The sequence below is a fragment of the Neolamprologus brichardi genome, chromosome 4 (genome assembly GCF_056152115.1).
Source record: "Neolamprologus brichardi isolate AB-2024 chromosome 4, ASM5615211v1, whole genome shotgun sequence".
In the NCBI taxonomy this organism is placed as follows: domain Eukaryota; kingdom Metazoa; phylum Chordata; class Actinopteri; order Cichliformes; family Cichlidae; genus Neolamprologus; species Neolamprologus brichardi.
The window spans coordinates 22764846-22777500 of record NC_142107.1 but is presented as its reverse complement, the minus strand read 5'-3'; the positions used below and the strand labels follow the sequence as shown (position 1 = coordinate 22777500).

The following is a 12655-nucleotide window of genomic DNA, read 5'->3' as shown; positions in this document are numbered from 1 at the left end:
TGTGGCACGACCTAAAAGTGTGACATTTCACCTCCATGAAATATAGAGAAGCATAAAAGGGCATCCACGTGCAGTGTTGGGAAGGTTACTTGTAATGTAATGTAAATGTATTCCATTACAGAATACAGAATACATGCCCCGAAATGTATTCTGTAACGTATTCCGTTACGTTACTCAATGAGAGTAACGTATTCTGAATACTTTGGATTACTTAATATATTATCATGCTGTTTACAACTACATGAATGTACTATTGCTGTGATTTATTACTGTTACTGAAGGTCCGCGGCTCCGAACCGTAGTAAAGGGACCTCTGGCTAATACGGTGGGTTCTGTGTCGGCTCGTAGCTGAAAACTAGCTTTACTTTGTTGTCTGGGTCAACTTTGCTAGCAGAGACAGAGAGAGGCGTTGAAAGGCTGCTCCAACGGAACTTATTGTTTCGGAGGAAAACACGAACACGGTGTACAGTCGAGTCTTAATAGCTTACTTACAACTGGGCTCCTCAGGCTCTCTTCTTGGCTGCAGTGGTTATTATTATATTTACATGCTTCCAGCTCCCGTTTTTGCTCGATGACAGCTCGTACTTTTCCTTTTTCTCCCTCCCTCGCTCACAGACACATAACGGGTATGGCAGTCCATTCTCCCTGCAGCACGGACTACACTGCCTATGATGCTACATTCTTTAGAGCTATACCTGTAGCATTCTGCCTATTAGCTTAGCACAACAACAACAACAGGCGCTCTCTCACCCAGGAAACACGCAGAGAGAGAGAGCGGCACTCTGTAACCATGGCAACCGTAACGCTGCCGCCTGGAACAACAGAACGTAGCTGTCAAACAAAACCCAAACAGTCCTGACCCGCCACAATATGAAACAGGGAAGTACCGCCGTGTAATCCATTTATTTCAACAAAGTAACTGTATTCTAAATACCACCTTTTTAAACGGTAACTGTAACGGAATACAGTTACTCATATTTTGTATTTTAAATACGTAACGGCGGTACATGTATTCCGTTACTCCCCAACACTGTCCACATGTTGAGCTGCACTGCAGCTGCTGGGAAGTTTCAAAAAATGTTACTTTAAGGTGTGTTCTGGCCAAAAACTAAGGTTAACCTTGTATCCTTTGGACATATGTTACTGCTACAGATAATGCACTAAATATACAATGTTTTAATATTTGTCTTCAGGACAGCTTCTTGCTGTTATGTTCCAGTTTTGCTCCAAATAGTTCCAGGTCAAATCTAGGGACATTTCAAATTTTGTTACCACTGGACAGAAATAAACAGACTATTTCCCCCAGTTTGCAAAGCTAATCTAACTGGATGCTGGTTGCAGAGATTTATATCCTATATAAACAGATGAAAATGGTATCAGTCACCCGATTAAACAAATAAACAGACAAAATCAAACTCTTTATTCAGAGCAGCATTTGTCTTTTTCCTCAAAAACCAGCTGCGTGCAGAAAATGTTTTCTCTTGCATCGTTCAAAGCCTCTGAATCTGCTCACCAGGACAGCCGATTCATCTGGCATCTTGACCTGACACCGAGCTTTCTAGTTTGAAAAGGTGATTGTGCTCATTAGTCCTGCAGGAGGATGTACAATTACGCATATGAGCAAAAATCAAATGTCCCTCACCTACAGAAATCCTTCAGAGAGGAAGCAATAACAGACTGAAGATGGAAACAGAGTGCGAGGTGTTGACAGTTTTGTCAGGTAGCAGTCCCATGCACCACCTTTGGAGCGCTGACAGTGAGCCAGGCCTTATTAGCCCATATCAGTGCTGGGCCACACTAATTCTCTTGTGGCTGAATGCGAACAAATCCCTCCAGCCAGGGTTAAAAATGCGGTGCAACGTTTTCCCGGGGGAGTGAAAGCTGTTAAAGCAGAGGATTAATGTCTTTTGTATTCACCACAGTGGGTTCCTTCCCATATACAGTTATATCTGAATGTCAAGTAAAATAACGCAGTATAAGTATAATACAAATAATACAGACAGGTTTTTGCTACTCTTCAAGCAAACTGATGCAATGACATCATCTTTTGAAAGTTTCAGCCCAAAGTTGTTTCCATCAAAACGAAGATGAACCCAGTTGCTGTAAGTGTCCTGAAAGGATGATTTCATTCTCCGTGTGGAAAGTGTGGAAGACATTTGTCGCCTATTTTCGCAGCAACATAGAAACTTTAGAGGACAAAATGAGAGTAGAGAAGAAAACTTCAGGAAATTGAAGTGATAATGTTCACTCTGGGACAGTTCTGGACGGGTACTATCCTCACCAGAAGACACACTCCATCAGCATCATATCTTGATAGGCTATAATACAGTTTCTCCTCCGGAACAGCAAGTGCGATTTGCTCATAACGCACTGCTGATGTTTCGAGTTCACATCCAGAACACAACTTGCTACACGTCATAAACCTCTTTTAATAAGTTTTCCCCCCTTTTTTCTAACTCTGTCCTTTTTTTGGGGGGAGATATGACTTGGCTCTTGTAGGCTTATAATTCTTTGAAGGGCTATTTTTTAATCACAACATATAAAGACGAGTGATAAAAAAGATTAAGAAGAGAGAATGAGCTTCATACTGTTAGAGCCCATCCGCTGAGTGTAGCTTCTTCTGAGTATATTTTATTCTCTTTCATGGTTGTATATCAGTGTTTCACAGAAGTCTATTCAAATCTGTCTTCATTCTCTCTGCCCATTAACTCTGATTTGTTGCAGCGATCCAGAGGATGGGTTCAGGCTGCCAAAAGAATACTGCACCTGTGGGATCATCGACATCTTTCTTGTTTTTTCTGCTTAAATAGTAAACACCAGGAGGTCAAGGAAAGGATGAAGCAGGAATTCAAGTTCATCTACTGTTTGAAACAGACGAGCAGTGAAGAAACATGAAATGTAAATCGCTCCAATAGAGTCCAAGGATAAATATAAAGAACTAAAACATAAACATGTCCTCTTTAGCTCAGACCTCTTCTACTACTTTAAAATTACTGCAGTGTTTTGTTGTCGCCCTCATAAAAACTTACATTTCCTCAGTTTTCTCAATATAATGAAAACCAAACGCAGTCTTATGAGACGTGTGTGTTTTGTGCATAAACTGATCTGTCTTTAATGTTCTGTAAAGCTAACAATATTTATGATAATGAAAATAAAGCCGCATGCTGCCAAGCAGCAACAAACTCTCCTCATTCTTCTGGTGTAAATGAGTGATGCAGTAGTAATTGTGATAATATGTTGCAATACATCGTGTAAATGCTCGCACTGACACTGTAATCCTTAAAAGAGATCGTTTCCCTCATTTTAAATTCCAAAATTTCAGCCATCTCAACATCCGTCATCCTCCTTAAGGTCACCGTTCACTAGGAGGTCTTCTGTTCACACAGCAAACAATAGCCGGGTAATAAAACACGGGTTTCATAATTTACCAACATCTTTTCTGTGGGTGTTACCATATACTGAAGAAAGTTATGTGTCACTTTGTGAATCACACACAGACTAGTCCTTACACCGTGTTTGTACTCACACAAACAGACACTGAAGCTTATTCTAAAAGCAGCTTCAATGTTTTATCAAAGCGGACGAGCTTTTAAACTTCTTCCTAGTGCATTTCTGCTACTTTGGCGTCACTTCTGCCTGTTTCAGGTTAAGGGTTGGTAAATGGCCTGTATTTGTATAGCGCTTTTCTAGTCCCTAAGGACCCCAAAGCGCTTTACATCCAGTCATCCACACATTCACACACTGGTGATGGCAGCTACATTGTAGCCACAGCCACCCTGGGGCGCACTGACAGAGGCGAGGCTGCCGGACACTGGCGCCACCGGGCCCTCTGACCACCACCAGTAGGCAACGGGTGAAGTGTCTCACCAAAGGACACAACGACCGAGACTGTCCAAGCCGGGGCTCAAACCGGCAACCTTCCGATTACAAGGCGAACTCCCAACTCTTGAGCCACGATCGCCAGGGTTAAACCTAGAATTGGTTTATGGTTTAGGTCAGGGGTGGGCAATCTCAGTCCGCGAGGGCCGGTGTCCCTGCAGGTTTTAGATCTCACCTTGGGTCAACACACCTGAATCACATGATTAGTTTGTTACCAGGCCTCTGGAGAACTTCAGGACATGTTGAGGAGCTAATTTAGCCATTTAAATCAGCTGTGTTGGTTCGAGGACACATCTAAAACCTGCAGGGACACCGGCGCTCGTGGACTGAGATTGCCCACCCCTGGTTTAGGTAATAGTCTCAGGCTTGGTTGTGATGTTTAAAGAATGCATTAATGCCAATAAAGATGTCAAACATGCATGTGTGTATGTGTGCCCCTCCCGCAAGCTTCCTGGCTTTCACAGCTTTTTGAACCAGTGCTGCAGCTTATTCGCCAAATTACTACTGCATCAGAAAGTGATCGTATTAGCTCAACCTTGACAGATAAAATGCAGTTTATTACTTTAAAGATACACTCACTAATTCAGTTATAAGTTCCAGTAGCAAAGGCAATATCTCAGAAAACATCGCCCTGGGTCTCGGCTGTTGTTTTGAGAGTTTATGAAGTTCACCTTTGAATCCCAAAGCAGAGCAAAATGGCAACAAATTATAGGAAAATGATGGAAAAGAACGTACACTGTATTATTTTCGACCATGTGAGTTGGTGATTATGTGAGACATGATTTACTTTTCTTTCTTGTTTGCTTTTCTTTGGTAAAACACAAACTAATAGGCTGTTGGAGCAGTTCCATTTCAATCATATATGCCAATGAAATCAAGTCATTCTGTAGCAGAAAATGAGTCATGCTCTGATATCCTGCTACTCAGTATGAGCTCTCCTCTGACACTTCACGTTGGGTGGTGGTGCTGATGGAGAAAATGGTGAAGGCAGAATGACACCAGAGTAAAACATAACACTACGGAATCTGGGACACCATACTAGGGCACTTAGCAAACAAGCTGATCCCTGGAGCAGGGATCTGGAGACCGACCAGATAAAAGTAGCAGGAACAGCGTTACACCAGAATTATCTCTGGACAAAAAGCTGGCGTAATCCCGCAGAACATAATAGTTTACGTCTCAATCTTTAGCCAATGCTGAGTAGGCTTATGCAACCTTAGCATGAGGAAGAGGAGAACTCAGACAGAGGATTGTGCTTCATTTATGCACCACCGTAAGTGCTGGCTCTACAGAGCAACTCAAGAAAAAGGATCTGTTTCACTGGACGCCAATCACAGGACGCTGTGGCAGATTAACCAGAGCAAAGCAGGTCGCTGTTTACGCCTGCACACCACAACATCGTAAAGCTGGATTTGTAAATGGACGTACGGTGAGAGCTACACATGAAGCCAGTTATTTGGCCTTCACACACACACTCTATTTTACAGTCTGACTTATTGATCCCAATAAAAGCAGAGCAGTGTCACCTACCGTGGTTTGCTGCCTTAGCGTGAACAGGTGTGTAATGATTCTTCATGGTTCTGACCGGTGTCTCATCTTTGGGGGACCCGTCGAGCGCTGCGATGTTTTCGTGCTCATACTGAGATATGGGAACCGGTCCTTGTTGTCTCAAAATGTCAGCCAGGGCTCTGAAAGGAAACCGCGGTGATGTTAAAAACATGAACTGATATGTTCTCGTTTCCAATTGCCAACATTTTCTTTTCTTAGCTCTTCTTAATTTGTTTAGCTGCAGCTTCAATTTGAGCCACAGAGGTTTGGGGCAAGGCGAAAAGGAAATCCTAATTACATCCACAATCATGAGGGAGTCAGGTGGTCAATAAAGCAATGCACACGATACAGAGTGTTATTTGTACCGGACTCGAGCTCGAGGCCTGTTTGCAAAGCGTTAAATCAGTGTCTTTTCTTTGCAGCTGCAAAATAAAAGTGATATTTCACTAATTCTGCTTCCAACTTTTGGAGGCTCAGTGTCTGTCTCTGACACGGAGTGCCAGCAGTGCGCTTTCTTAGACGAAATGAAAAGGCAATTTAACTGTGTCAATGTCAACCTAAAGGAACCACATAGTCCACTTTTCCATAACTCTGTGACTTTGGGAGATATACTGTATATTAATAGCATTTCCCTTCCAGGATGAGCACACTTTGGCTGTTTCGTTTTCACAGACAGAGGCGACCTGATTTTGCATTGTCCCAGTTGATACCTCATTGCGTGCAGTTTGCAGGAACTGACCCAACTTTAATCAGGTATAAAACTGCAAAATTGTGAAGGAAGCAAGTTTCACACAGCTTCTTCAAAACTGTAGGAGCAGCTGTTATAAATGTGATTACTGTTTATATGGAATTTTATTGCATAATCCTTTAATTAAATCTATTGGATAGATAGAATTTATTCTATCTATATACAATATTCATAAAAGCTCGTGTAAAGAAGAATCTTTTAGGATACAATAAGAAAACAATTTGGAGCAAGAATAATCAGTCAAAGATGCATAATCCAATTTGATCATATTTTACAGTCAGAACATTAGAGATTTTAAAATGAAGCCTCAAAATGAACTGAGAAAAAATAATTACTGTGGTAAACCAAGTTTTACAATAGTAATTACAAAGGGCCAAGAATCGATCCTTGGGGAACACCGCAATTAAACTCACCTACTGTTGTTAGAGATCTAATAGCAACACTGTTTATGTAACAACTTTAATATAAAGGATAGGTATAATATTGCATATGTTTTCTTGTTGAACTGAACTGAAACCAAAAATCCTCCAATTTCAGTGATTTACGTGAACGTGAGTGAGTCGAACTGTTGCAAGACGCCTTTCATTTGTCTTTGAACATCTACAAAGTTACAGTTGAGCTGTGTAGGGGTAGGTTTGAATAAGAATGTGTTTAGCCACATGCTAAATAGTAAAAATTATGGAAACTTGGAGCTTTTACATTTCAAATGAAGTCTCGTCCTTATTGATGTTATACGTTTCTGATAAAACTTTCATATAAAGAGTTTGAACATTAACCAGACGCCGCTCCCTAACCCTAGATGTGGTCTCCCGTGTCCTGGTGGATGTGAAGAGGTAAGTCAAACCAACCGCCCTGCACCAAATGCACCAAATTGTGTAACTTACGGAGCCCCGCAGGGGACATGGGAGAAAAAAAAATTTAAGACGGACTTTTGCGAGATCTCGCAAAACTAACTCGGGATCTCGCAAAAGTTGAATTCCAACAATGGCGGCAGCTACTCAGTTGTAATATTACTCTTTCTGGGTCACAAAATACACTTTTAAGATATTTTGAGGCGTGAATGTAGTTGTGTAAACGTCAGATACCTGCTCGGTTTACACGACATCACATATTTGCAAAAGAGCTCCGACGTTTTCGGAGATCTGACACCCACTAGCTCGAAGCTAACGGGAGGTCGAGACCTACTACAGCCGGGAGGAACACCGCTTTCCCGGCACATCGTGCCTCGACCTTCCGGTCGGCTTCGAGCTGGCGGCCTCCGAAGAATGCGGCTAAAACTTTTGCGAGATCTCGCGAGATCCCGAGTTTGTTTTGCGAGATCTCGCAAAAGTCCGTCTTAATTTTTTTTTCTCCCATGTCCCCTGCGGGGCTCCGTAGTAACTAGCATAAATTACATCTTTTTTTTTTTCTGAGAAAAGCGATCAATAAAACTTTAGCTCTCACTCACATTTCTTGTGTTTCGGTGAAGGTCACAGACCAAACAGCAAAGGTCTGCCAACAGCTCAATAGTCTGCTCACATTCCTCCCTCAGTCACAGAGGTAGGAGTCTAAATCACTTTGGAGAAGCACCGGAAATTAAGAGAGACGCTCACACTTTTCAGGAGCAGGCCCTTGCCAAATATAAAGCTAATCCCATGTTCCACCACTTCTTTGTGGTCACGGCTGTCAGCATGAATGTCTGCTGCCAGCCTCTGAGGTCTATTCCAGCAGACATCATTACAACAGCTCTATGTGCCAAATGGTTGGTGAAAATAAATAAATCATAAAAAGAGGGAAAATGTTACTGAGCACCCAGCAGGCCGTGCCTCCTCGTTTAATTGTCCTCTCTCTAAACTCTCCACACCAGCCCTCATATTGAAGTGGTGACATTAAGCAGATCCACTTGAAAGTACACCCCATGGCTAGGATGGAAAAGCAGTACGAAGGCATAAATCTAAATGTTGCTTCACTTTTCAGAGCACAGACTAAAAAAAATCTGCATCGTGATATTTGTTGATATTTTTGTGTCTATTACAAACACAACACTGTATTATAAAGTCCATATGGATATTAAAAGCTTGCTGTGCCAGCTTTTGAAAGGAGAAAGCCAACACTCCAGCTTAAATTGAATCTATAATTGATTTCCTGAAAAGGTTTCTTTGTGTTGTTTGTCAGAGCTTGAATTTGGACATTTTCTATCAAGAACTTGTTACTATGTTTCTCTAAGAAAGACAGCCGAGTAATGTCCCTCGACATTTTCAAATCAGCAGGCAACAAAGCTTCATGACCCGAGCATAACAATGCGCAATTATCATTAAGTCAACTTCTGGGCTCTGGAGAGAAACAAGACATCCTCTACTGCTCTGTCCAGAGTCAACTATGGATAATAGGAGGTGACTCCAGAGACTATTGAACAACAGCAGCGACTAACTGACTATAATTTTTCTTTAATTGTGGGTGGAAAATGCAATTTTAGTCAAACCTACGCCTAATTAAACACTATTCTTAATTATCCTTTTAATACCTGCTTCAGTGACGACGGAATATCCATCAGACATGGAAGCAATCAGCAAAATGGATAATCTATCAAACAGTAAAACAGACAGTGGTTTTCCAGTTTACCTTTTCTGCAGGAATGCTGACGGAGATGCATCTAAAAAGATTTTTTTAATCTCAAGGTGGAAACCAAAATTCAAAACAACACAAGAAATTCTATCTAACCACACACCACACGAACAATAAAAGAACCCCTACTGTAGAAATTTACTCTATAACAGCATGAGCTGCGATACCATAAAAGCCATTCCTGTGGACGAAAGCAACCTATAAAGACTTCTGTAACATCATGGCATCACAGTTATCACCACACTCTGCTAAATCTTCAGAACAGTCCACCATCAGATCCTCTGATACCTAAAATGCTTCAGCCATGAGCAAAGTAGGCCACGTGGTCTTTTGCTGGTATCTGAGGAACTGAACACCAAGTTTATTTCTTTTATCTTTAATGTCGGCACAATGCATGTCAAAACTGTGAAGCCAAATAACAAGGACATAACTATTAGATCCTTTGGTGTTTTTCCATGATGACTTTTGTGCTACCATTTGGCATAAAGTTGCTTCTAAAATGTTTCCTGTCATCATTATTATTATTATCACATTATAGTTCATTGTAAAATAATAGTTCAAAAAGGCAGAATAAGCATAATTTTTTCCATTCTAAGTATCATTCAGTCTGTGTCAGGTGACATGCGATCTATGTGCTGCCATTTCACAGACCTCTTCCAGAAAGATGGGGTGGCCACAGTGGCTCGCTTCCATTTAAAGCTACAGACAGTGTTTAGTAGCAAACATGAACAACTCGTGTGGCATTTTGAGCTATCGTGCCAAAGAGGATGATTAAAATTTAGATTTACTTTATCTGTAATCCCTTTGTTATTAAAGATAAGAAAGATAACAAAGTTTTCAGTCGCTTTGGGGTTCTATGGATGGATAGACAGTGACAACACTTGAAGTGAGAAATAAGCTCCCAATGATCTTGCATCTGGCCTTTGATTTGCATAAAGTACCAAAGTTGTCAGTTTTATTCAAATAGGGAGTAGGGTCCTGCACGTTTTATCACTTAGAATGCAATGCAAAGCCTCCAGACTGCACTGCATAGAAAATAAATGAATTGGAAATGATATATCCTGCTGAAATGAACCACAGTCTGGCTATTTCTGGGCTGCAGACAATACAGTCCTGAAAGATCAGTTATTCTTTGTAATTTATTTAGAGTCTAACTGCAATACTCCAAGCTTTCAAATTGACAGTCATACATTTTTCAAATGATAAGAAACTGTGAGATTTTACACCCAGATAAAAGCTTTCTATACAACAGCACACCATTTGCAGTGTTTAGCACAGCAGACTTTCAAATGCACAACGGTGCCCATAATTTGGTCAGTGGAATCATTTTTAGGCAACAAAAAATGCCTTGAAGCTGAAAAAATAGACAAAGAGGTCTGATTCAGGACATAAGGATGGAAACAGACGTCATTTGCATGGAAAATATCTTATAATTGACTTTCTGATGATGATGATGATGATGTGTGTGTGTAGGGGGGGGAGGGACATTGCCTTCGGCCTGTTCCACACACCATACAGCAATTTGTTCAGCTTGTGACTGAAATGGCTACAGGATGTGTTTTTATGTAGCTTTAATATTCACTGAGCAATTCAGTGACCACTACTGGTGCCTCGAGGACGTAAAAAAAATGTCATTGCAGAAGAGACCACTCCCATCACGATGAACGTGATCACTTATAATGGTTTTCAGTGGCATTTGCTTTATTCCCTGGAGGTTTGACGGACATAAAATACCACCACCCGCCTTCAAGGATTGCCAGAGAATGGGATGTGTTCCCTGTGAAGGTATCTATGATGTTTTTAAAGCAAATCTCTGGGAAAAAGAGTAATGGTACATGTTAAAGGTCATGGGGTAGACTGGACCCTTGATACTGAAGGTGCAAGTTATGTGCGTTACTATAGATTAGTTGATTCCCCATGAGAGCAACTATATAGATTGGGTTTTAAATCTATTGGAAGGAATTGACAGCAACAAAAACTGATTGTGAGCTGAAGTCTGTGTCAACCTGCAAAAGAGGCTTCCCCATCTGATCATTTGATAAACTGTAGTTTTAAGAATTCGTCTTAATTACTCTGACACATGAAAACAGGTTCAGATTTATATGAGCAAACGGCACTGAAAGAGTCCAGACAGGAACACAAGTGTAAAACTGAAATTACATGAAGGACATCTTTTAAAATTCATAATTTCCCAGATTGGATTGTGACAACATTAAAAAAAGAAAAAAAGATCTCACCTGTGCACGTTCATTTCCTGAGGGGGCTTCGTGGCTTTATCGTAGGCAACTTTCGCAGAAATCCCAATGGCAATGATGAGCGCAATGACCCCGCAGGTGATGTACACTGTGGTGTTGGTCTGGTCCAGCGCGGGGTCGTACGTGTCACCTGTTGGCGCCGGTGACGGGGGCTGGGTTTTGATCCAGTCCGGGGTGATGTAGTTGTTGCAGCTGTTCTGCTCCAGCCGCTTACCCCGGTCCGCGCAGCAGAAGCGCAGAAAGCAGCTGCCGCAGCAGAAGCGGTGATCGGTATTGTTGCAGGCGAACGCGTTGTCGAACTGACCGCTCACGTCGTAGTAGCCCTTACAGGTGTCGTGCTGGAACGCGACGAGCGGCGGAGCCTGGACTTGGGTGATCTTCCCCGGGACGGCGGCGGCTCCGGGGACCGCGGTGGTGCTGCCGTTGACCTCCTTCACCTTTGGGATCCTCCTCAGCGGGGTTTTGTTCTTTTTGTTGGCGGTGGCGGCGCACAGGACATTCAGAGGGTCTAAGTAAACCAAAAGAAGCAGAAGGTGCTTTATCCCCATCATTTGATGACGCGCTGGTGTTTGTTTGCTGGCCCCCACTCTCTTCTCTTTCTTCACTGAATACCACTCTTCCACTTCTTACCGGGTGGAGCTTCTTGCGGGTTTCTTCACCGCGGGTACTCCTGTCTGCGCCGAGCTCTTGATCACGGACTTTAACTGGCAGATTTTGCACTCATCGGACACGCAATGCATCTTCACACGTCGTGGTCATCCAATAAAGAGCGTATTTTTCTTCTAAAGTTGGATCTGACCAAAGGTCTGGATTTCTATCTGGACACAGATACCCGATAAATACACAGAGTCCTTCAGGGGAATCTGTCTTTGCTTTGCCACGAGCTGTTGGTCTCGAGTATGATCGGGGCTCTTAGTTACACTGTGGAGAAGAGAGGGGTTATCCATGAGAAACTTTGTCAATACAGACAGAGATAAAGCTGCGACAACCGGACCGTCTTTAAACACGCGAACACTTTCAGCACCGTGGACAGCGCCCAAGTTTCCCTTTGGTTTGCTGGAGCGCTTCAGCACCCGGAAAGTAAAAAAACACCGACCCGTTTCTATATTCATATAATTCAAAACACCAATATCGGCTACTTTGGTTTAAAAAAAGAACCAATTCTTAATCTTGACTTGCACGGAGATCCCAAATATGCCGCTGCGTTGCGTTGCGTCGCCTCATCTGTTTCCATTTTATGCGCAAACTTTATTTCTTCCGACTTCCTGACCTGTAAAGTAACTTCTGCTCGTTTCTAAAGAGAGATAAATGGCAAATGGTCTGATTTAAAGAGAGAGAAGAAGAACATGAGGACTTACCAGGTTAACAGTGGCCGGTAACAGGGTTGTCTCAGCCACTGCCACTGAATCAAAGAGCCTCGGCAAGACAAGAGGCAAGACCTCTCTCTCCTCTCCGGCCCGCCTCCTTCCATCGCTCTCTCTCCCTCTCTCTCTCTCTCTCTCTCTCGCTCTGTCTTCCCCACCCACGTCACCGATACAGGTACTTCACTTAATTATCAATCATCTCTGCTCCCCTCTCCTTTGGTCATATGCCTGCAGGCTGCACTCGATAAGTCGCGAGG

The 12655-nt window shown here is 42.4% G+C and overlaps 1 protein-coding gene across 2 annotated transcripts in view; it reads right to left on the bottom strand.

The window, feature by feature from the left end:
• Positions 1-12439, bottom strand: part of shisa6a (shisa family member 6a) — a 111491-nt gene extending 99052 nt beyond the window's left edge. For both annotated transcript variants that reach the window (XM_087840091.1, XM_087840092.1), the window contains exons 1-3: positions 12393-12439; positions 11017-11955; positions 5410-5567 (exon numbers count right to left, since the gene is read on the bottom strand). In XM_087840091.1, coding sequence (XP_087696217.1) covers positions 5410-5567; positions 11017-11585 — 727 coding nt within the window. In that variant the 5' untranslated portion in view covers positions 11586-11955; positions 12393-12439. The remainder of the gene's footprint in view (positions 1-5409; positions 5568-11016; positions 11956-12392) is intronic.
• Positions 12440-12655: the final 216 nt, after the last annotated feature.